This window comes from Haliotis rubra, unplaced genomic scaffold, assembly GCF_003918875.1.
Source record: "Haliotis rubra isolate DU_JTF1 unplaced genomic scaffold, ASM391887v1 Scf838, whole genome shotgun sequence".
NCBI classification, from domain to species: Eukaryota; Metazoa; Mollusca; class Gastropoda; order Lepetellida; family Haliotidae; genus Haliotis; species Haliotis rubra.
Window position 1 is genome coordinate 389571 of NW_025767566.1, and position 25351 is coordinate 414921.

A 25351-nucleotide genomic window follows, 5' to 3' on the forward strand; every position below is an offset into this window, starting at 1 on the left:
TCACTCTGGGTACATAGATACATCTGCTGAATACAGCTGTCGTAGCTCACTCTGGGTACATAGATGCATCTGCTGAATACAGCTGTCGTGGCTCACTCTGGGTACATACATACATCTGCTGAATACAGCTGTCGTGGCTCACTCTGGGTACATAGATGCATCTGCTGAATACAGCTGTCGTTGCTCACTCTGGGTACATACATACATCTGCTGAATACAGCTGTCGTGGCTCACTCTGGGTACATAGATGCATCTGCTGAATACAGCTGTCGTGGCTCACTCTGGGTACATAGATACATCTGAATACAGCTGTCGTTGCTGATAATCATAAATTTTATTATATATTTTTCTCATCTGGATTTATTATTTGGATTAACATAAATAATAGTAAAATAACATACATCACACTGTGCATTCGAAAGATGTGTATTGATCATCGATTTCTGTTTAATATCTATCAGCACATGATTATATGATCGTTGTTAAATCGTTGTATTTTCAGATACATATCATATTCAAGCACTAACAAAAACGGATACTCATGTACCTGACCAATGGCATGCTTTGACCAAGTGGTGCATTGATGAAGACCTCGTTCAGTGAGATCCAGCCTCGCTTGGTCTGCATGACCTGGAAGTCCTGATTCAACGCCAACAGGGCTCCGCCAGCAAATGCGTGACCTTCAGGGAAACATGGAAGACATCATGCGCGCATACTTGGAAAATTTCAGCGATTAAAACAGAACAAGATAGTAATGCAACATCTATTTTGAGGGTCGACTACTTATTTTTCATGGAATATTGGGTGTCAATTTCAGTGTTACACAGTCACGTACAGACATAATCAAATATAGGCTATGTAATGCAGAGTTTCCATTAATGCAATACTCTAGAAACGAAAAAACCCCCACTAAACAGTACACTGGCCTAAATATTGCAGTGCAATCTTTACACTGATTAATATGTTACTCCCAAGCACGGGTATTATGGATGTGTGACCCGTGAAGATCCAGATTAGAAGTGGTCTTCAGCAACGCATGTGTTGGACTGGTCAGGTTCGCTAACTCTGCAGATGCATGTCATCGTATCCCCATTTCGTAGAAAAATTGCTCGGTAAGGCATTGAATAAAACATTACGAACATGTCTGGTTACAATGATTAAACAATCGAGAAAAACGCACGAACAGTACTTACATGAAGTTAGATGCAGCACGGATAGTGATGAAATATTTCTTTATTTAACGCCGCACTCCAGGTCTGTAAATAATCATCTAGTTTGGACCAGACACTCCAGTGATCATCAATATGAACATCGATCTACGTAAGTGTTATACGATGACTTGTGTCAACCAATTAAGTCAGCGGGCCTGACCGTTCAATGCCGTTAGTCGCCCCTTACGACAAGCATGGGTTACTGAAGACCAATTCTAACCCTAATCTTCACGGTCACATTACGTTGAAAATAGGTGGAATATTGAAGAAGAACACTGAAGTAAGTGCTTACCATTAATAGCTGCGACAGTGACCACTGGGAACGTCAACAGACAGCTCTACACAGCTCACCGAACACGTAGCGCTCCTTGCTGTGACTTCTGCAGAAGTCCAAGTTCAGGCCATTGCTGTGAAAACTTCCCTTCTGCAGTAGTTATCAGGGGCCCGACATTCCGGGATTCCGGTTGGGAGGTGAGGTGAGGTACCTCTGTGGTTAAACAATACAATTTATATTTACATTATTCATGGATACATTTATGGTTACCCTGGAGCATCTTTACATATCCGTGACGATTCCGGTTGGGAAGTGAGGTAGATACCCCTAAACATGGTTAAGCGGTCGCTCGTCAGTTTGAGGTGTTTAAGCCAAATTAAGACCTATTTTTGATGAGGTCTGATTCCGCACATGCATGGGTACAATGTGTGAAGCCCATTTGTGGTAATTGTTCACCCTGGAGTTAAAGTGATTCCCCGGGAATGAATAGAACCAGGTGTTCAGGTAATTGTAGAATATATGTATGTTGCCAGGTGTTCAGGTAGAACATACACCTTTATTAAAATCCACTTTATTTTTTCACAGTGGTGATTTGTCGTTTTGTAATATCAGTAATTTCGACTTAGTTTCTTTTTCCCGTTAGTTTAGTTTCGTAAAAATACGAACGTCAAAATGAACAATACAATACTCCAAAATACTTCATTTCATTAAAAAGCCTCGATAACTGTCCACTCTTGAAAAGGATCATCTGCAATACATACTTATGACTAAATCGTGTTTTGCGAGGCATTACTTCTGGAGATTTACCTGAGGTTACGCTGTCTGGCGTTCTGCACTTAAAACAAATACTGATCGGCTTTGAGTTGGGTATCTATGTTAAACTAGGGTAAAGTATCTCATTGTAGTGGCCTGTGAATGTTCGAATCTTTGTTGGTTAAATGAGCAGCATGCATGCCACTACCGTCAACGTCACACGTTCCGTTTAGGTTGGCAAAGACTTCGCGGCGGACAACCCGGTCCTGACTTAGCCTTATACAAGCATGGGTCTCTGAAACATATTTGGACTCTCAGCTGAGTCGCTGGGGCTGACCACCCGCGATGCCCACTGAGACCTCTGATAAAGAATCCCAGCCGAGTCATCAGGGCTGACCACCTGATCCCCACTGGGACCTTCTCTGATCAAGAATCCCAGCTCCGAGTCATCAGGGCTGACCACCTGATCCCCACTGAGACCTCTGATCAAGAATCCCAGCCGAGTCATCAGGGCTGACCACCTGATCCCACTGGGACCTTCTCTGACCAAGAATCCCAGCCGAGTCATCAGGGCTGACCACCCGATCCCCACGGAGACGTATTCGCTCGTCACGCCGAAGACCCGGTGCGATTTCCCCACTTGGGTACAATGTGTGAAGCCCATTTCTGGTGTCCAACGCCGTGATATTGCTGAAATATAGCTAAAAGTGGCGTAAACCCCAACTCACTCCATTCACTCCACTCACTCACTGAGACCTACTCTGATCCAGAGTCCCAGCCGAGTCACCGGGGCTGCATGACCACCCGAGCTCCGTTATTAGTTATGCATTTCCACGTTTAGTGAAAACACCAATCATGTCATTGAATACCAGAGCTCTTTCGAGTCTTGTCGGAATGAGTCGACTAAAAATACCAAATGAGATATTTGTTCCATTTGTTCCATGAAATTTTTATCTACGGTTAGTAGCGCATTAAGGGACCTCTTGAGGCAAATATAATTAGTATCTTGAGCGCACAAGTTAGTATACTTGAGCGCACAAGCTTATCTTGAGTATATTGAGCGCACAAGTTAATATCTTGAGCGCACAAGTTAATATCTTGAGCGCACAATTAGTATATCATCTTGAGCGCACACGTTAGCATGTTGAGCGCTCATCTTAGTATCTTGAGAGATACACTGCTCCATAAGCAGTTCATGTGGAAGCAAGGAGGAACGGAAACGCGAGCTGATTCATGCTTATTTCAGTCTTGGGTTCCAATACAAAGATACAATACATCTTCTTGTCAAAAATTCATGGTATAGTATAGTACGCCACTTGAAGCGTATTCTGAGGTGTATGTCCCTCTTTCGCGCAAGATACCAGATTTGCTGATGTTACAGTGAGTGAGTGAGTACGGTTTACACCCACTTTTAGCAATATTCCAGCAATATCACGGTGGGGAACACGAGAATTGGGCTGCACACATTGTGCCCATGTGGGGAATCGAACCCAGGCGTGACGAGCGGACGCTTTAACCACGAGGCTACCCCCACACACCACCACCACCCCCACCCCGCTGATGTTACATACTTTATTGCGGACAACTTCGACGATCTGAACAAAGACATGGTTATCGTTGATGCATCAAAAAATGTATCCAATGAGGTTTAATCGTGAAACAGGATACTGTACGGTCGTTGTTGGACCCGGATGGTGTTGAATTTCGCTCAGGACACTGTCTTCATCTACGTGTTTATTCTTCAACTTTCTGTGTTGTTAAAACATGTTAAATACACTACAACACACATACGTATACATAAGGGATTGAAACGGAGGAAGTAAAACGGGAACATGGTATTTTAGTAAGAAATAAAGTCGGTATATATGCTACATATGCACATACTAATGGATCAATAAATCAGGCGGGTTTTATATGATATTCTACAGAGTTAAACTGCCATTGTACCCACGTTATGAAACATTACTGATACATGCAAACCAAGACTACAGACTATAGTTCCCTGAAAGTGCTCGACTTTACTTCCAATACATCAGACATTAGTTTTATAATTAAGATAACTAAGTATAACACTCAATGTTTACATTTGTCATGGTCATGTAATATTTTATATACATAATAAAGCCGTAGCACAAAACAAGTTATCCAAGCTTTTACGCTAGTGTTCATAATACTATGTACCAATACAAAAGTAAGTAAAACCACTATTCATCCCTGCAAAAACTCCTACTCATGTTTATGTTTTGAATTCTTATTATGACATTACACATACCTAGGCCTGCTTTATGTAATAAAGCAAAAAGTGAAGTAAAATCAGATACAAAGAATAGTATTGACAAACATAAAGACTGTCAAGATCACATGTGGTTGAGCTGTATATACGTTGGATGTTTCTTATAGTGTGGTTGAACTGTATGTGTCGGTTGAGTGAGTGTACGTGCAGTTGGGCTGTGTGCGAAGTGAGATTGCACGTGAAAAGCAGGCAGTTTCTGCGACTTAGTCATAAAAGTGGACGGTTTGATGTGACGGGTGCAGTCGTGATATGATAGAGCGGAGCGACGGTGTGAAAGCTGAGCCAGGAAAATTATCATGGCTGTCGGGGCCGTATTGGCTTGACGGCCTGTGTGCTGGCTAGTTGAGTGTGGCAGGTCAACACCAAGTATGCTGACCAGCGAAGTAATGCCTCTCACCAGTGCCTCTCACCAGTGTTGTGACCGGACGTTGTCCAGTGCCAAGTATGGAGGGCAGGGTAGCCTCAAGGTATTGCCGGTTGAGTGTGGCGGGTCAACTCCAAGTATGCTGACCAGCTAAGCGATGCCTCTCACCAGTGCCTCTCACCAGTGTTGTGACCGGACGTTGTCCAGTGACAAGTATGGAGGGCAGGGTAGCCTCAGGGTATCGTCAGACAGGGTGTGACCGTGTTCGTGAGGACGTGAACTGTACATACCATTAATCTGTGCAACCTCCTGTATAGGGAGCCGATCGTCAAATAGATATGGACTGGAATATTACATTTTTGTAAATGTTTCATTTGTATGCCTATATTTGATTTGTGTATTGTGTATAGGAGTATGAGTGTATTGGGTACCGCTGGTGTAATGGAGTACTGAGTGTGTATTTGAGTGATGTACTGAAGGTGTATTTGAGTGATATATGACTGAGATGTTTGGATGAATGTATTTGTGGTGAGTGAGAAAGGGTGTGCAAGCTGAATATTTGAACTTTTCTTGATTTTCCATTTCATTTTGTTTTGAAATAAATTATATTTATTTCAACACCACCTTTGTTTTATCTCGCATTGTGACATTTTGGTGGCAGCGGTGGGATTTGTTGTTTTGTCACATGTGAGATATGTAGGTCCATTTAGTAATTTCAAATTACTTTTCGTATGAGTGTGGTACGCTCGTATATTGGGTGTCGTGCGCCTGGTTTCCTTCACATTTTCATTGCTTGGTACTAGTGGCTGTAGGGTGCTGAGGTATAACGGGTCCCTTTGTTCAAACCTTACCTTGTATTAGATAGTATACATTTTTACCTGTAGATGCTTTGCTTAGTTTCACTATGGATTTAGTGGGTATATGTAAAGGTGGGCAAGGAGTTAGGTTATACAGGGGAGAATTTACAGCAGTTTGTAAAGGGAACAGACAGATTTAGAGAGAGAGGGAGAAGGATAGATTAGAACAGGATGACCGGGAAAGGGTTCGGGAGATGAAGAAACTAGAGATAGAGAAACTTAGATTGGAGAATGAGGACAAAGAAAGGAAAAGGAAAAGGGTTATGAAGTTAGAGGCATGAAGTTAGACTTAGAGGAGAAAGAAGCTGCAGTTAGAGGGGAGAAAGGGTACTGTAGGTGAAGGTATAAAGCAGGAAGGTAAGCCACCATCTGTTACTTATGTGCCTAAGATGCCACCTTTTGATGACCAGAGAGATAACATCGATGCTTATTTACAAAAGGTTTGAGCGTGTAGCCAAGTCACAGGCATGGCCAGAGAGGTTCAGTGGGCAACCTTTCTCAACACCTTATTGAAGGGTAAAGGCACTTGACGTTTACTCTCGATTAGACCCCGACAAGGTGGAGGTCTACAAGGAGAGTAAAGCAAGCATTGCTGAAGCGGTATGAGATGACTGAGGAAGGGTTCCGACAGAAGTTCAGGACAGCTCGGATAGAGATGGGTGAGACTTTTACTCAGTTCTTAGTTAGAGTTAGGGTTATTTTGATAGGTGGGTAGATCTTAGTGGCAGTGCTAGGACTTGGGAGGGAATTAGAGATTTGTTGTTGAGGGAGCAGCTCTTGCATGAGGTGTTAGTACAGGCCTTTGTATTTTCTTGAAGGAGAGGAAGCCAAGAGTCTGTTGGGAAATGGCTAGGTTAGCAGGAACATTTTGTGGAGGCTAGGGAGGGTGTTACAGGGTAAGATCTGTTCATCCAGTTAGTCAGGGGTGGTGATAGGTTCAAGAAGGGGCTCAGATAGTCAGGTGAAGAAGTCAGTACAGAGTGAGAAAGAGGGATTCCAGAACGTTTGTGCCGATACATGAGCGGAAATGTTATGGCTGTGGTGATTTGGGACATATATCTTCTTGTTCTAAGTGGAAGTCAAACTTAAAGGGCAATACAGGTGCTGGTAGTGTTGTCATTGAGAGTGTCAGTGATGTGTCCAGTGAGCCAGTTGTAGAAGTAGGAGAGAAAAGAGTGAGATAGATTCTCAAGGTGTGGAAGGAAGTGATACTAGTGTTACAGATCATTCAAGGTGAGGATGACGCTCTAGTGACGTCAGGTACAACGTCAGGTACGATGTGTGGTATGTGTGGGACTATGCCAGTGCGTGTTGGTAAATTGTGTGGCCATTCAGTGAATGTCTTGCGTGATTCTGGCTGTAATGGAGTTGTTGTCAAAGAGATCTCTTGTGGATGAGGATTGCTTTGTGGAAGGTGAGCTTCATATAACTGTACCATGGGTGATGGTAGGGTTTTGTACTGTACCAGTAGCATGGGTTCCTATAGATTCACCATTTTACAAGGGCACAGTTAAGGCAGCATGTTTGGAGACTCCTTTGTTTGATGTTATGTTAGGGAATATTCCAGGTGCAAGGGCTCCTGAGGATCCATTACCTGAAGAGAGTAGTAGAGGTTGTTGAAGCTGTTGGTGCTGTAGAGACTAGGCGTCAGAGGAAGGTTAGGGAGCAAGGTATGAAACCAATGAAAGCATTTCAGTCTGTTGGCATTTCCTTGAGTAGGCTAGAGTTTATTCAGAAACAGAAGGAGGATTCTGGGTTAGACAAAGTCGGAAGTTGGTGCAAGATGGTAGACAGAAGATGACGGAGAAGGGTGTGTCACGATATTTCAGTGAGAATGAGATGTTGTATCGTGAGTATGTGAGTCATGATGGTTTGGCTGTTGTTCAGGCTGTTGTTCCTACAGAGTTGAGGTCAGAGGTTTATGAAAGTGTGTCATGAATCTTTGATGGGTGGTCACATGGGTGTGAGAAAAACGCTGGACAGGGTTATTTCACAATTTTATTGGCCAGGTGTGCAAGGTGATGTTAGGAGGCACTGTTTGTCTTGTGATGTTTGTCAGCGTACGATTCCAAAGGGAAGGTTGGCAAGGTTCCTTTTAGGTCAGATGCCATTAATTTCTACACCTTTCAGAAAGGATAGCCGTAGACTTGATTGGTCCTTTATATCCAGTAACTGATAGAGGCAATCGGTACATCCTAACAGTTGTTGACTATGCGACTAGGTATCCTGAAGCTGTAGCTCTTCCGAGGATAGAAACTGAGTATGTTGCAGAGAGCTCTTTTGGAGATATTTAGTCAGGTAGAGTGTCCCCAAGGGAGATGTTGTCTGATATGGGTGCTCAATTTACGTCATCAGTCATGAAGGAGGTTAGTAGATTATTGTCCCTCAAGCAGTTAACCACCACTCCATACCATCCTATGTGTAATGGGTTAGTTGAGGGAGGTTTAATGGCACTCTGAAGTTGATGTTAAAGCGGCTAAGTGCTGAGAAACCAACTGATTGGGATCGTTATTTATCAGCTTTGCTTTTGCTTACAGGGAAGTACCTCAGGAAAGTCTAGGATTTTCTCCATTCGAGTTGTTGTATGGCAGGAAAGTGAGAGGGCCTGTTCAGGTGTTGAGGAATTGTGGACAAAAGATATTCCAGATCCAGAGACTAGGACAACCTATGAGTATGTGTTGGACTTACAGAATAGGTTAGAGGAGACAATTGAGGTAGCTCATCAATCTTTGGTTAAGGCATCAGGCAGGTACAGGAAGCATTTCAATCGCAAGGTGAAGGTACGCCAGATGAAAGCGGGTGATAAGGTGTTAATTCTGTTACCTACCAATCACAACAAGTTATTGTTTACAATGGAAAGGTCCTTTTGTGATAGAGGAGGAGTTTTGGTTCTGACAATTATCGCGTTAGAGTTGGGGATAAGTTGAAGACTTATCATGCTAACTACTCAAAGTATATTGACAGGGAATCTAGTAGCTGTAGTACAGTGGTCAGTGATGTGAGTGTGAGTTTACCACAGTATGTTTGTACAGGCATTGTTGAGGTGGGAGATGACAATGTGGAGTCAAGATGTAGAAGGGGATTTGCCTGAGATTGTTTCTCCACCTTTGAAGGCTAAGGAAACTTATCTTGATGTGAACATTTCTCAAGATTTGTCGGATGGCTGCAGAAGACAGACGTTAGGGAGTTGTTGGCAGAATTTTCAGATGTTTTGACAGATTTGCCGGGGAGGACCAACTGTATGGAATATAAGGACAGGTTGACTTCTTCAGATCCAGTTAGGTCACGTCCTTATCCATTACCTCATCATATAGAGAGAGACCGTTGCAGCAGAGATACAGACTATGTTGGACTTAGGTGTTATTGAACCTTCAGATTCACCTTATGCTTCTCAATTGTGCTAGTGAAGAAACCAAATGGTAGTAGTTACAGATTTTGTTCAGATTACAGAGCCATTAATCGTATCACGGTTTTTGATTCAGAACCAGTCACTTTGGCAGAAAGTCTCTTTGCAAGGCTTAGTAAGTGTCAGTATCTGTCTAAAGTTTGATATCAGTAAAGCTTATTGGCAGATTCCGATGGAGAGGAGGAAAGTAAGGCATATACAGCGTTTATCACTCCAGATGGGCTATACCAGTGGACAGTTATGCCGTTTGGTATGGTTAATGCTTCAGCAGTCTTCACAAGGTTAATGAGGAGAAAGTCCTTAGAGGGTAGATCATGTAGACAGTTACATTGATGATCTGATTGAAGGAACTGATAGATGGGCAGATCACATGGTAAGTCTGAGAGCTATTTTCAGTCGTTTACGTCAGTACAATATCACTGCCAGACCCTCAAAAGTGATGATTGGGGTACCATACTATACCATTCCTGGGACATATTGTCGGTCAAGGTAATATTTCTCCTGACAGTAAAGAAGTTAGCAGCAATTTTGGAATTGTCACGACCAACCACAAAAGAAACAGGTGAGATCTTTGATTGGTTTAACTGGTTACTACAGGCGGTTTATTCCTAAACTTTGCAGCCATTGCAGTTCCATTGACAGATTTGACAAAGAAGGGTAAGCCTAATGTTGTTGTTTGGACTGATAGTCAGGAACAGGCATTCCAGACGTTGAAGAAGCTCATGGTAAGTGCACCAATTCTAAAAGTTGCCGGATTTGGAAAGACATTTCTGTTGCGGACAGATGCATCAGATGTTGGCATTGGAGCAGTGCTATTACAAGAACATGAGGGTGAGAAGTTTCCATTATGTATGTCAGTCGGAAGTTGCTGGACCGAGAGAAGGCATATTCTACCATTGAGAAAGAGTGTTTGGCTATTGTGTGGGGTGTACAGAAATTGAGCCGATTTTTTGTATGGGAGGGGAATTTCTGTTAGAGACAGATCACCAGCCTCTAGTGTGGATGACCAAGGCTAAGTTGGCAAACGGGCGAGTTATGAGGTGGGCCTTAGCTTTGCAGCCGTACAGATTCTGTATCAGAGCGGTGAAGGGTGTGGAGAATGTCGGGGCCGATCTCATGAGCGGGTGTCCACCGTGAGTTTATTTTCCTGTATTCAAAACTCCAATGTGATCTGTCCTAGTGTATATAATTATTTTGCAAATAATTATCAAGGATGGGAGGTGTGTCAAGATCACATGTGGTTGAGCTGTATATACGTTGGATGTTTCTTATAGTGTGGTTGAACTGTATGTGTCGGTTGAGTGAGTGTACGTGCAGTTGGGCTGTGTGCGAAGTGAGATTGCACGTGAAAAGCAGGCAGTTTCTGCGACTTAGTCATAAAAGTGGACGGTTTGATGTGACGGGTGCAGTCGTGATATGATAGAGCGGAGCGACGGTGTGAAAGCTGAGCCAGGAAAATTATCATGGCTGTCGGGGCCGTATTGGCTTGACGGCCTGTGTGCTGGCTAGTTGAGTGTGGCGGGTCAACACCAAGTATGCTGACCAGCGAAGTAATGCCTCTCACCAGTGCCTCTCACCAGTGTTGTGACCGGACGTTGTCCAGTGCCAAGTATGGAGGGCAGGGTAGCCTCAAAGGTATTGCCGGTTGAGTGTGGCGGGTCAACTCAAGTATGCTGACCAGCTAAGCGATGCCTCTCACCAGTGCCTCTCACCAGTGTTGTGACCGGACGTTGTCCAGTGACAAGTATGGAGGGCAGGGTAGCCTCAGGGTATCGTCAGACAGGGTGTGACCGTGTTCGTGAGGACGTGAACTGTACATACCATTAATCTGTGCAACTTCCTGTATAGGAGCCGATCGTCAAATAGATATGGACGGGAATATTACATTTTGTAAATGTTTCATTTGTATGCCTATATTTGATTTGTGTATTGTGTATAGGAGTATGAGTGTATTGGGTACCGCTGGTGTAATGGAGTACTGAGTGTGTATTTGAGTGATGTACTGAAGGTGTATTTGAGTGATATATGACTGAGATGTTTGGATGAATGTATTTGAGGTGAGAAAGGGGTGTGCAAGCTGAATATTTGAACTTTTCTTGATTTTCCATTTCATTTTGTTTTGGAAATAAATTATATTTATTTCAACACCACCTTTGTTTTATCTCGCATTGTGACAAAGAGACAATGAATGTTTACAGAAACATTATCAATGTTCATGATAAATTTGCATACTTTTACATAGTCTCTTCACTAACACCTATAATATAGTTAACTCCGACTTTGCATCGTTTGAAATCTTCCAAAAGGATATAAGTTTGTACATTTTAGCCAGCAGTCAAGCAAATATGCGTTCCATTAATGCCATTAGATGCTAAACACGAAGTTGAGCGCTCAAGATAGTAACTTGTGCGCTCAAGATATTAACTTGAGCGCTCAAGATAAGTAACTTGTGTGCTCAAGATAAATAACAACTGTGTGCTCAAGATATTAACTTGAGCGCTTAATATATTAACTTGTGCCTCAAGATAACTAACTTGAGCGCTCAAGATATTAACTTGCATGTGCGCTCAAGATATATTTTTTATTTCATGAGGTCCCTTCAGCGCTTCCGTAATTTCCCCAGTTTCAATGGCGATGCTAAAAATAGCTAAAGACTAGACAAGCGGTAGGTCGATGTTTGAAAATTGTAAGTGTCCTTACTCCCGGACCACTGGTGTCATACCTTTCTACTGTGTCCAGCGCCTTGTTAAAAGCCTCCGTGAAAGTTCTGTCAATTCTGTTTTCGCCATTTCGCATTCGTAAAATAGCAATGTTGTCATCTGTGAAGGTTAGCTCTATTCCCGCATTGAACGTATGCGCCATTTTGTTTCTCACAATTTTACTTTGCTCTTGGGGTTACACAACACCAAATGTTTTCCATAGACTTCTATAGTAGCCTTATATTTTTAAAAAATAATCCAGGCTATCAACAGCCATTCCATGTGCACATGGGTACACTCTGGCCTTTAAACTACCATAAAACACACTATCTGGCCAACTTGTCCGGCTCGTTTTGCGAGCACAGGAAGCGGAACACATCAACCCCAGATCCGCACCAAATGTCACCTACTGGAAAATATCTGTACACACAATAAGCATAAGTCATGGTGATGGAAATCACAGCACTGAACACTTAAAATTGTGGTCAGTTTTAATTACTGGTTGGATATGCTTTTAAAAAAACATAAACATCTTACACTATTTCATCCAATCACAGCTGTCACATGTCTTTATCTCTTCATTTGTTTACATACGCATCTCGCTCAGTGAGCAAGCGATTCTCATTTAGTGTAGTATAACCTGTAGGAAAATTTAGAAACATTTGCCCTAGGCAAATCTGTGACTTATGTACTGTATATACATGCAACTTCTCAGAAAAATATAAAACTGCATGAAGCTTCAATACTTTTCCTGTCCAACATATCTATATGGCACAAGAATCTATGGATTTGCTGCACTGACAGAGCTGTAAGAGTTATATCATGTCTATTTCACCAAAGCTATACAAAATGCACTTCTGCATTAATAGAGAAAGTTTTTAAATCATACATATACCATGGGAGTTTACTCTTATTTCACAAAAAAGGGGCCATGGGTTAATTCCATGCATGACTGGGACTGCCTTGATCATATCAATCCAAACTATATTTTGAACGACAAAAATCATTGAATTCAGGCCAGAAATTGGACAGGTTTAACATTAAGCAGCTTTAACATCCTGACATATGTAAGGCTGGATGATGAACTTTGCCAGAATGTAATAAGTGAGGGGTTGGATTATGCCTAGCAGTCTGAAACACTGACCACAGTACCCTGCCGCCTGTTAGTCGATCAAGGCAAATGACCCTTTCAACAGATGAAATCACTTTTTTAGACCACAGCATGATAAGAACTTACATTTGAATCTATTGATTCATCAAGCTAAGACTTTGAAATACTTCCAGAAATTCAAAACTATTGACTGTGTATTGTTTTGAGGCTGTTACACTTGCCAATTTCATGTATAAGCCAGTTTAGAGGGAACAAAGTGAAAAAAATCCACATAACTTTGGAAATTTATTGGTTACCCCCTGCCCTAAACTGAATATTTTTAATTACAATTAACAGTATTTGACAATATCAGCTAAAACAGAGCTTCTCTGCAGTAATTTATGGGTTACTGGGTTAGAGAAAGACACAATGTATTTGGGTAAACAGGGGAGATAATTTTAAGATATCGAACACTCTCATGTCAATAAAATGTGAATTCAGACCCATAATATTACATTCCACAAGGGTCAGTTGTTATTATTTACATCTAAGCAGCTTCTGGGATTGATGTACAGCCCTTATTTCATGTCTGGGAAGCTGAAATACTACACACTGAGGCATTAAGGGGACACTGTCAGAAATTTCTGATGTATGAGGATGACCGAGTGATGGAATTTGGTAGTGAGACATTTTGGTGCCTTAACTGGACTGGGACACTTAAATGTACTATATGTACCTACATGTCCAAGTACTGCAACTTCTACAAGGCGGTGAAGCATATCGAAGCAAAGGGAGTATGCTTGATTAGACACTGCCAACAACAGACTTCGGCCGGCATGTCGAAATACCACATTGGATGTGAAGGCTTCTTTCTGCTGTATTTGTGAAGATACACCTCCCCATTCACCAACAGGCATTCTACAAGCTGAAAATAGTGTTGAGATTACATTAAATGTCAAATCATAAAAATCTATAACAGCAATGAGACAGTTGTTAATAAAACAGAAATTCATTTTGAAAGTCCTATGGGTGAAAAAGGGGTATATTTTTAAAAAGGAAAAGAAAATTAGGTCGTTGCATATTCAAAGGGGGACAGGCAGAAAGAATTGATCATATGCTACACTGTTTGCATTTAAAACAAGGGTTTGTGACATGTTCTGCTGTCAGCAGTGAACAATTTCATGATATTCTTATCATTTGACTTCAAATTGACCCTCAGGAGATGAACTTAGACACTCACATTGTTGTGGCAGTGGTGATTTTAACCTAATTTGTTGTCAAATTCATCAGTTTCAACAAATTTAGAAGCCAGGGAACCACTACTTGATGGTAAGACTCACCGTGAGGGTCTTTTCCCACTGTTCGACCACAAAACGAAGCAACGTTCATATTCTGCACACTAAAACAATCAATTTAACTCAAAACAGCCCTATCTTTACTCCCAGTACCTTTAAATTTGCCTCTACATTAATGCTAACATGTTTCCATGGTGAAATAAACACAGGAAATCATGTAAAGTATGAATTACTGAAAAGTGCTCGAACCCTACAGGTTACACAACACCAAATGTTTTCCCATAGACTTCTATAGTAGCCTTATATTTTTTTAAAAATAATCCAGGCTATCAACAGCCATTCCATGTGCACATGGGTACACTCTGGCCTTTAAACTACCATAAAAACACACTATCTGGCCAACTTGTCCGGCTCGTTTTGCGAGCACAGGAAGCGGAACACATCAACCCCAGATCCGCACCAAATGTCACCTACTGGAAAATATCTGTACACACAATAAGCATAAGTCATGGTGATGGAAATCACAGCACTGAATACTTAAAATTGTGGTCAGTTTTAATTACTGGTTGGATATGCTTTTAAAAAACATAAACATCTTACACTATTTCATCCAATCACAGCTGTCACATGTCTTTATCTCTTCATTTGTTTACATACGCATCTCGCTCAGTGAGCAAGCGATTCTCATTTAGTGTAGTATAACCTTGGCCGTGACACCAACAGCGAGCGACCCAGATTCGGGGTCAAATTGTAGGACTATACGCGATATTACAACTTCCTTAGTTTGTTTATTCGACTCGTTACTACGCGTGGTGGAGTAGTCTAGTGGTTAAAGCGTTCGCTCGTCATGTCGAAGACCCGGGTTCGATTCCCCACATATGGTACCACCTTTGGTAGCTTATATATCTTACTTGTTAAATCGGAAAAATATAGTTACTTCAATTATGTGTATATTTTTTAATTTTCGAGTTTTCATCATTCTTTTGATATGTACCGATTATTTCACGTATTTGTATAACAAAAAATTAGAACTGCACGTACACACTAAGGGCATTAGGGCTGGGACGGGTCCAGATATTCTACCGGGGTACCCCACCCCTATTACCCTACCCTACCCGGATACCCGTTATGTTAATTCCTGATATAAAATTGTAAGAAATGGCAATATATTCTTCAGCTCGGAGGCTAAAATAGTTTTTCAATATCCTAACTATGCATTATATTAAAACAGAAGTGGCTGTAATTATGTCTAAATCTTCAAAGTCATTACCACCCTTAAATCATGAAATGATAGCATAGACATTGTTTAAGCTACTAGTCACATGATCACAATAGGTCCAGGTATTGAGACGGGTACACGGATCCAACTCATTACCCACCCGTCCCGGGTATCCCGTCCTAGCCGTAAAGGACATGATACCGTAGCTATATTGTTGGTGAAATGGAACCTATGGTGATCCATACCATCACTTCTAGTCAAGGTACTCCTGTTGCGGTGAGTGCGTGAGTGAGTTTAGTTTTTCGCCGCACTCAGCAATATTCCAACTATATGGCGGCGGTCTTTTAATAATCGAGTCTGGACCAGACTCTCCAGTGATCAACAGCATGAGCATCGATCTGCGCAATGGGGAACCGGTGACAGCGAGCCTGACCACCCGATCCGGTTCATCGCCTCTTACGACAAGCATGGGTTACTGAAGGCCAATTCTAACCCGGACCTTCACGGGTCCCCGTTGCAGTAACCACTGCCAGATAAAGAGCTGTTACAGGTCGTGTCCGTGGGTCTGGGTCTCCTTTCATGAATCAACCTTAACTAAGGTTAACTCCCATTCTTTAACATTGCACTAAGGTTACCTTAGTGACTTACGATCACCTTAGTGCTTAGTGAAAGGAGGCTCTGTTTTTTACCACCACATGCCGCATTTGGAGCTTCTTGATACTAATAATCATGAATAAGTTGTAGAAAAGACTTTTTACAAACATTGACATAACTGAACATTCTATTGACAAAATTATGAAACTACAGTGTGCTACTTTATTGTAAATAACAAGAGATTTATGGGAAACAAAAACGCAGCCCTTGAGGAATGCATGATGACATTCCAATATTTCCGTAAATAACAGAAAACCTAAGAACATGCTTAATTTGAGGGATAATCCTGCTCGTATCTATCATTAAAGTTTCATCACGACATATATACATTAGTACATTGGAGGGATATTTCTAAAGTATTTCGATTCTTTGTCAGCCCACTCCAAGAACCCCGGAGAGAAATCTCTCACGACCTTGAGCAAGGTCAAACAATCGTCTGCTGCTGTATGACAGATTGGGGGCGCTTCTCCAATGCACCGCCTGTACACTTCCTCCAATTTATAGGATGGTTTCCTTGGAATCGGTGTCGACGACAAACGCCCAGCATCACCTTGAGGAACTTCTCTATTACTTGCCGGACTTTGCCCATTGCCTGCTTCCTGATTTTCGAGTGTCTTGAATGCCTTGATGCTGTCCACACAGAGGAGATCGCCCTGCAGCTTTCCGCTCACTTGACGCAGCTCGGACACAAGGAGTGGGTAGTCAAACCAGTCGCCATTGTGTGCAACGAGGCACACTGGTTTCGGCAGACGACTGAGAAAGATTGACATCAGCTGAACCATATCTGTGTCGAAAGGTTTCTGGTCAGCCAAGGTTTCATTGTCCAGACCTGGAAACATAATAAAACTGCAGTATTGCATCTGTTTTCATCATTGTCAGCACTAATAGGGTCTGCGATGGGTGGATAGTCGTGGTGTTCTAGGTTATTGCACCTATAGAGATAGGGGAGAGAGAGGAGAGAGAGAGAGAGAGAGAGAGAGAGAGAGAGAGAGAGAGAGAGAGAGAGAGAGAGAGAGAGAGAGAGAGAGAGAGAGGGAGGGAGGGAGGAGGGAGGGAGGAGGAGGGGAGGGGAGGGGAGAAAATGTTTTGTAAATGTACCAAATAACTGAAATAACGAGAACTTTCGATTTAGTAAATATAAATATTCATTAACTACCATTGTGGCACCATTCGTACAAATATGCCCCAAATATAGAAACTGTTTTGTAGGCTCATTCCCACTTACCCAACTTACTGGGGGATTAAAAGGGTTGATATTTTATCACATTTGGTCCCGGATACTGTTTAAGAGGAACATAATAATGGATTAAAGGGGTTGTTGGGTAAGTGGGAAGGCCGCGTTTGCCCATGCAGCCTTTAAAACAGACTTGGATACTATGTCTGTCTCGACGGTTCGTGTGTGTGCGTGTGTGTGTGCGTGCGTGCGTGTGCCGGCCTGAACCAATTATTATAGAGCCAGCGTATGGAGGCTTTTGGTGTTTTATTTTGTTTTGCATGTTGTTTAAAGTTACTTATGTATGATATATATTGGCAAGATTTATTTAACACCTATTGTAATGTAAATCAAGTATGTGAACTGTTTAATTAGATATTTAATAGTTTTGTACAAGAATGGGGCTTAACGCCGCACCGGCAAGGTTCTCGCTACAAGACGACGGTCTGTATTAACTGGAGTCTGGTTCAGACAATCCAATGACTGACATGCTGCAGTTCCAGTGGGATATCCTTCTCAGACACGGTCATATCATTTGGAGTTGATCATTGTTTTCACCTCTTAAAGCCGAGAACTATTCAGAGTAACATGTACCATGTTTTGGCGTCGCCGGGGAACGAACCACGATCGAGGTCTGGGTGTAGCATTGACACATCTGATTCCCGCCCAGTTAGTCATCCGTATGTATTGAAGATGTTCGTTGTAACACACGACAATTTTCGAGGTACTTTGGGTTAGAGTCCGTTGTGGTGTTCATTTTGACGTTCGTAAGTATTTTCACGAAACTATATTATTCTACAATTACAACACTCACACTCAAGTTCTATACATTCCTACAGAAACCCCTTACGATTCCTCAGCTTAAAATAAATACAAAATTATTGCTCATGACACTATTTGACAAATTATCTTAAACTTATTCATGTTTGATACACGGAATTTTGAAATTTAATTTTTCATTGCATTTCCATGAATATTTCCACAATGAGAATTGGGTATGTTCGTTAAAGGGCAGTAGGTCCCACATACTAAATATGCTTTTAAAAATATATCAAACAAACTACCAAACTGTGACATTTTATGCGTATACAAAAGTTAGCTGCTTGTTTACTTTGTGGGAGTTCATTTGGAAATGTTTTAGCCTTCATGGAATCAACGAGGAGAGGGGTGGGGCAGCCTAATGGTTAAAAACTTTGCTTATGACGCAGTCTACCCGTGAAGGTCCGGGTTAGATCTGGGTTGCTGATCTTCAGTAACCCATGCTTGTCGTAAGAGGCGACTAACGGGATCGGGTAGTCAGGCTCGCTGACTTGGTTGACACATGTCATCGGTTCCCAATTGCGCAGATCGATGATCATGCTGTTGATCACTAGATTGTCTGGTCCAGGCTCGATTATTTACAGACAACTGGCATTTAGCTGGAATATTGCTCACTGCGGCGTAAAACTAAACTCACTCACTCATGACGCAGTCGACCCGGTTCTACATTTCCCACAACGATACAAAGTGTAAAGCTCATTTCTGGTATTGCTGGAATATTGCTAAAAACGGCGTACTCACTCACTCACTCTCTATATTCGCCACCCACACATTGATGGCTAGGGATTCCTGTTTTCTGGCAATGCTCTCCAACAAGTGTAAGTCACACGTCGGGTTAAAGGTGGAGAAACCGGTCACGTCTCTACCGGTTAGAGCTGCTGGGGCGAAACGAAACGTGGGTCACGTGATACTGCTATGTATCTCCACCATATTCACCCATGTAATATCTGTTTGATTTGAATTGGCTAAACGTAAATGGGCACCATGGTGGTGAGTCAAGAAAGGCAAGTCATACCAGGGATACTCTGTTTACAACTTCTGTCAGGCTGTGTCCGCCGTCACCCGAACCCTTCAGGCCCAAACGAGTTGACTGAGGCCCCTGTAAAGGTGGATAAACTAACAAACCTTGTGTTAAGTTCTGTGAATAAAACTTCGACGCTACAGAAAATCATGTTACCTGTAATCGACGCAGCCTCTGGTTCTAGACGTTTACGAGGGTCGACACACAACAGCAGCTGGTTCGTCACCCGCGGGCCCACGGCCACTTTTGACCCTTCAAGGTATTTTCGACCGACGCCTAGAAAACACAGCTCGGTGATTTTCGGTTCCTGTTTTGGGGAGACCGGTTGTCTCCGTATCGAAGATAACAAAGCTTTGAATTGGACGTCTAGCATCCGCATCTGATCTCCCCTCTGCCATTGCGTAGGATTCTTAAAACATTATAACAAGTTTCTCAAAAACTATACACTGAGCAAAAGCGAATGTAGATCTAGCTTTCCCATGCGGAAAAGAGAACGTATGTTGTGCCCTTAAACGCACAATGGTCTTAAGTGCACAGAAATCATAAATAAACATGAGTGGGTGGAGCTTATGTGACCACGTCATACGTGTTTCTGTACGCACTACTTCTGTCTTGAACACGGAAGTGTCTTTACTTCTGCTGAGTCGTGTAAAGATGAATAGCGTGTAATGAGAGTGCATTTTCCCCTACAACATAACAAAACAGCATTTCCTTCCATAGTTACCATTTATAAATATTAAAGAAAATATAGCAATATTCAAATGTTTGTTAAAAGTTCGATCGAAAATTTGCAAGGGACCGTTCATAATGTATAGCTGGGCTGGGATCGAGTGATGATGATTTTATGGAGAAGCACGTACAATGTGAATAACAGTCAAAGTGCATGTGCATGTATACAAAATTATGCTCTCTCTCTCTCTCTCTCCCCCTCTCTCTCTCTCTTTCTCTCTGGGTGAGTGTGTAACTTTAGAAAATTAGAGAGAGTGTGAATTCTACTCTTTTAGGTGGGGTGGGGGTAGCCTAGTGGTTAAAGTGTTCTCTCATCATGCCGAAGGCCCGGTTCGATTCCCCACATCGGTACAATGTTTCAAGTCCATTTCTGGTGTCTTCCGCCATAATATTGGAATATTGCTAAAAGTGGTGTAAACCCATACTCAGTCTTTTAGCAGGGTGGTGGGTTGTCTGCAGGTCTTCCCTGTTGGAACTGAATTTGGTGTTTGGTAATCAATTCTTGGGTTATGTGCCATGTTCTTTATCAATAAGGCCAGACCAATGTATTTCTTGTTTTACATATTTTTGTCCTCAGAAGAATTTCTTGTAAGTTTACATTTTTGACCAATAAAAACATTAGGATTTTATTTTTGAGCGGGAAAATTCAATTTTATTTCTTTTCGTATTCTGGAAAAATACAACTGGAGGATACGTAAAACAAGAAATAGAATTGGTCTGGTCTAAACTTGAAATATAGGTGTGCTTATACAGTATGCATGAGAAGCAATGTATACAGGACACCTTTTAGCACAGTTTACTAAAGGTAAAAGATGCAAATGTGTTATGTGACTTTTAAGATATCAGAAGTTTAAACATTTGGGACATCTTTGAAATAGTGTGAAATGAGAGATAGTTGGTTATGATGCCTCTATCAGTATCATACCAGTCACATCCCAATCAAGGGCATCAACTTTATATATTTGTATTGGGGTAGGGAGTCAAACCAATGCCTGAGGCGTCACATAAGTTTATGCAGCTGAACATAGACAAGCATGTGCAAGGTGAACATGTCACAGTGGACATTTTCTGTCCAAGTGTAGACATCCATCAAATCCTGCATGGTGTTAGTTGTTTGTGTATTCAGAAATGTTGTAGAGCATCAGCTGACCAGATAAAACTGACCATTGTCAGATTTCCCATAAAATGACAAAAGAAATGAGTTTTGTTAAAGATGTTTTATTACTAAAACACAGAGCAGCCTATCTTGAAATGGGACAGGCAAGAAGAATACTATGAAATGTAATTATATGTAGTACCGAACTCATTAAGTTGGTTCACACACATATCTTTATGTCTGTTGAAAAGACTCTTACAAACAATTGAAGTAATGCCATTGGCTCACCAATGTGAAATGTGTAAATACGTGGAGGTTACATGTATATGGCATTGAACATTACACCCATCATATTTGTGAAAATATAAACTAGTAAACAAACCAAGGTAGCTATTTGAAAATATTTTCATAAACAGAAGCATTCCCTACACCCCATTCCTTAAAGTATTTATTTTAAAGTGTTACAAGAATAATTTAAAACCATACAACTGATTAAAATCCAACAATAACCAAGTCTATGATATAAATACAAGTATTACAGTCACATTTCACAATCATCTCGGGGAGGGTGGGGGTGGGTGTGTGTGGTGGTTTAGCCTATTGCTAGTGGTTAAAATGTTCGTTCATCACCCAGAAGACCCTGTTTTGATTCCCCACATGGGTACTGCCCAGTTCTGGTGTCCCCGTCGTGATATTGCTGGAATATTGCTAAAAGTGGTGTAAAACCATACTCACTCACAATCACCTCAAATGTCACCTTGAATGTTGACATAGCACTAACATTAAACATGGCAGTAATTATAACCAGACATGAAAATAAGGAATACCTTGCATCATATATGAGTAATAATAAGTGAAACATGTTTTACAGCTACATGAACACTGACATCAACTTTAATGATCATGACCAAAACCTTCAAAGAACAGGGTATCCATTTGAAGAGAAGAAGGCACATGTCATGTTTAATTATGCATGTGTGAATTCCTTCTTAGAACCTGTGTTGTCTTGTGACATGAACATTTTACCAAACAATTCCGGGACTAATGAAGAATAATCTCATTAATCTTTGTGTTGTAGTCATTATGGAAACAACACTGTTTCACTGGGCTGCACATCTTGTTTATAAATTATTACCTTTATCAAATGATTTGGTATGAACCCATGATACGTAACTACATTTAACAAAATGTCCTCCAGAAACAAAATATGGCAAAATCTGGAGCAACAAAAACTGACAAAGCTGAATATGTCAAGATGGGGTAATTTTCTTTTTTTCTAAGACTAACAGCATACACATTAAATAGTTAGATGTAACATCACATGTAAGACATTATTCACATATCATGAATTACACATATAAAACTTTCTTCGTTCTGGCAAAGGGCAACAGTTTTACATGCCTTCCATGGCAGACATGCAGAGACTTAGTTGCCAGTATGTGCAGCCTTAATTAAATACTAACTATCACAAAAGTAATATAACAGCCAGTATCATGAAATACAAGAAATATGGCATAACTTTACTATTCCCTTGTTTACTACATGCCACATATACTAAAATCAAACCATCAAACTATATCAAATCATACTTATAAATCACATTGTCATGCAGTGTTGAAAATATGTCACTGAAAAGGTGGTCCAATTGTTCAGCAAGACAATAAGCACAAATGGGGAACAGAAAAAGCACAAAATGTTTGTGTGGGAAAATTAATGGAAACTTCTGTTCTGCTGGCAAAATAAATAAAAATTCTTGCTGAGACTATTTTACTGCTTCAAAACAGAAGTTCCTTAATTTGTCTCCATTATGGAGGTGTTACTCAGCTGACATCAGAATGCCAAAACAATTATCAAAATACATAAAACAAATCAGTAAACTGCATAATGAATGCACTTGAATTATTCCTGTAGTCCATCAAGATAACTGTCATCACTTGTCATCTACAGGTGATGGGGACACCTCTTCCTGGTACTTGGTCAGCATCATATGCTGTTGATTTGCGTTCTGGTTAACCTCTCGAGGTAATATGTGGCTGCTCTGAAGTACAAAAGATAGAAGTGTTTTTATTTATATTGAACAACTTTTTATAGATAACAACCTTTTTTATTTTATAAGTGTGACGTTTTGATAAGATTTTTGTACCATTGTGAACGAATGCTTGGACAAGGTGAACTACCATACATGTATATCATGTACCTGCATCACAATATTTGGTCATATTTGGGAAACTGTGTTATACATCAACCGAGATACATTAACTCAGTTAATATTTTATGCTTGTTAAAAATAGCAACAGTCAGTTTCAATGAGATAATAATAGCATCAACAAGCTAATTTTCTTTTGGCAGTACAACCTGAAGTCCAACAAAAAAATCACAAGGGGGGAGGGGAGGAGTTTGATGATTTTTTTATGGAGAAGCATGTACAATCTGAGTAACTTAAAATTTATGTACAAAGGAAGTGACCCTCCCATGTACAAATACAATTACCCCCTCCCTCGCCTTCACATTATTTGTATATTTATGATTATGTACAAAATTGCTGCCCTGCCCTGGTACATATGTACAAAATTCACGACTACCCCTACCTCCCAGAGAAAACGGGTGACCCTCCCCTTAAAATCATAACCAACCAACCAACCAACCAACCACCCACCCACCTGCCAACCGACCAACCCACACTCTGCATCAACCAACCAACCCAACCACCCACCATCTGTGCATCAACCAACCAACCCTCTGTGCATCAACCAACCCACCAACCCACCCTCTGTGCATCAACCAACCAACCAACCAACCACCCACCCATTCACCAACCCAACCAACCCACCCTCTGTGCATCAACCAACCAACCAACCCACCAACCAACCCACCCTATGTGCATCAACCAACCAACCCACCCTCTGTGCATCAACCAACCAACCCACCAACCCACCCTCTGTGCATCAACCAACCAACCCACCAACCAACCCACCAATCCACCATCTGTGCATCAACCAACCCACCAACCAACCCACCCACCCACCTCTGTGCATCAACCCACCAACCAACCAACCCACCCTCTGTGCATCAACCAACCCACCAACCAAACCACCAACCCACCCTCTCTGCATCAACCAACCTACCAACCAACCCACCCACCCACCCACCCTCTGTGCATCAACCAACCAACCAACCAACCCATCCACCACCCCTCTGTGCATCAACCAACCAACCAACCAGCCACCCACCCGTCAACCCACCAACCCACCCTCTGTACATCAACCAACCCACCAACCAATCCAACCACCAACCCTCTGTGCAGCAAAACCAACCAACCAACCAACCAACCACCCACGCACCCACCCACCAACCAACCCACCAACCCACCCTCTGTGCATCAACCAACCAACCAACCCACCCACCCACCCTCTGTGCATCAACCAACCAACCAGCCAACCCACCCATCCACCCTCTGTGCATCAACCAACCAACCAACCAACCACCCAACCGTCAACCCACCAACCCACCCTCTGAGCATCAACCAACCAACCAACCCACCCACCCTCTTTTGCATCAACCAACCAACCCCTCTGTAAATCAACCAACCAACCCACCCACCCACCCTCTGTGCATCACCCAACCAACCCTCTGTGCATCAACCAACCCACCAACCAACCCACCCTCTGTGCATCAACCAAGCAACCCTCTATGCATCAACCAACCAACCCACCAACCAACCCATCCACCCACCCTCTGTGCATTAACCAACCAACCAACCAACCAACCCACTCACCCACCCTCTGTGCATCACCCAACCAACCCTCTGTGCATCAACCAACCCACCAACCAACCCACCCTCTGTGCATCAACCAAGCAACCCTCTATGCATCAACCAACCAACCCACCAACCAACCCATCCACCCACCCTCTGTGCATTAACCAACCAACCAACCAACCAACCCACTCCACCCACCCTCTGTGCATCACCCAACCAACCCTCTGTGCATCAACCAACCCACCAACCCACCCTATGTGCATCAACCAAGCAACCCTCTGTGCATCAACCAACCAACCCACCAACCAACCCACCAACCAACCAACCCACCCTATGTGCATCAACCAACCAACCAACCAACCCATCCACCCACCCTCTGTGCATCAACCAACCAACCAACCAACCAGCCACCCACCCGTCAACCCACCAACCCACCCTCTGTACATCAACCAACCCACCAACCAATCCAACCACCAACCCTCTGTGCAGCAACCAACCAACCAACCAACCAACCCACCCACCAATAAATAAATAAATAAATAAATAAATAAATAAATAATAATAAATAAATAAATAAATACACACACACATACATAAATAC

At 42.0% G+C, this 25351-nt stretch overlaps 2 protein-coding genes across 2 annotated transcripts; both read right to left on the reverse strand.

The window, feature by feature from the left end:
* Positions 1-15777, reverse strand: LOC124262425. Its single transcript, XM_046696913.1, has 5 exons — positions 14946-15777; positions 11859-12046; positions 1504-1549; positions 548-680; positions 1-97 (listed from the first exon to the last, which is right to left on the reverse strand). Exons 2-5 carry the CDS (start codon positions 12018-12020, stop codon positions 1-3), a joined length of 438 nt encoding a protein of 145 aa, XP_046552869.1. The 5' UTR covers positions 12021-12046; positions 14946-15777.
* Positions 15778-16263: 486 nt separating this feature from the next.
* LOC124262433 (three-prime repair exonuclease 1-like) lies at positions 16264-19633 on the reverse strand. The gene is given in 3 exon segments (XM_046696921.1): positions 16264-16944; positions 19325-19472; positions 19474-19633. Coding segments are annotated over 3 exon segments (741 nt in total). The 5' UTR covers positions 19567-19633; the 3' UTR covers positions 16264-16444.
* Positions 19634-25351: the final 5718 nt, after the last annotated feature.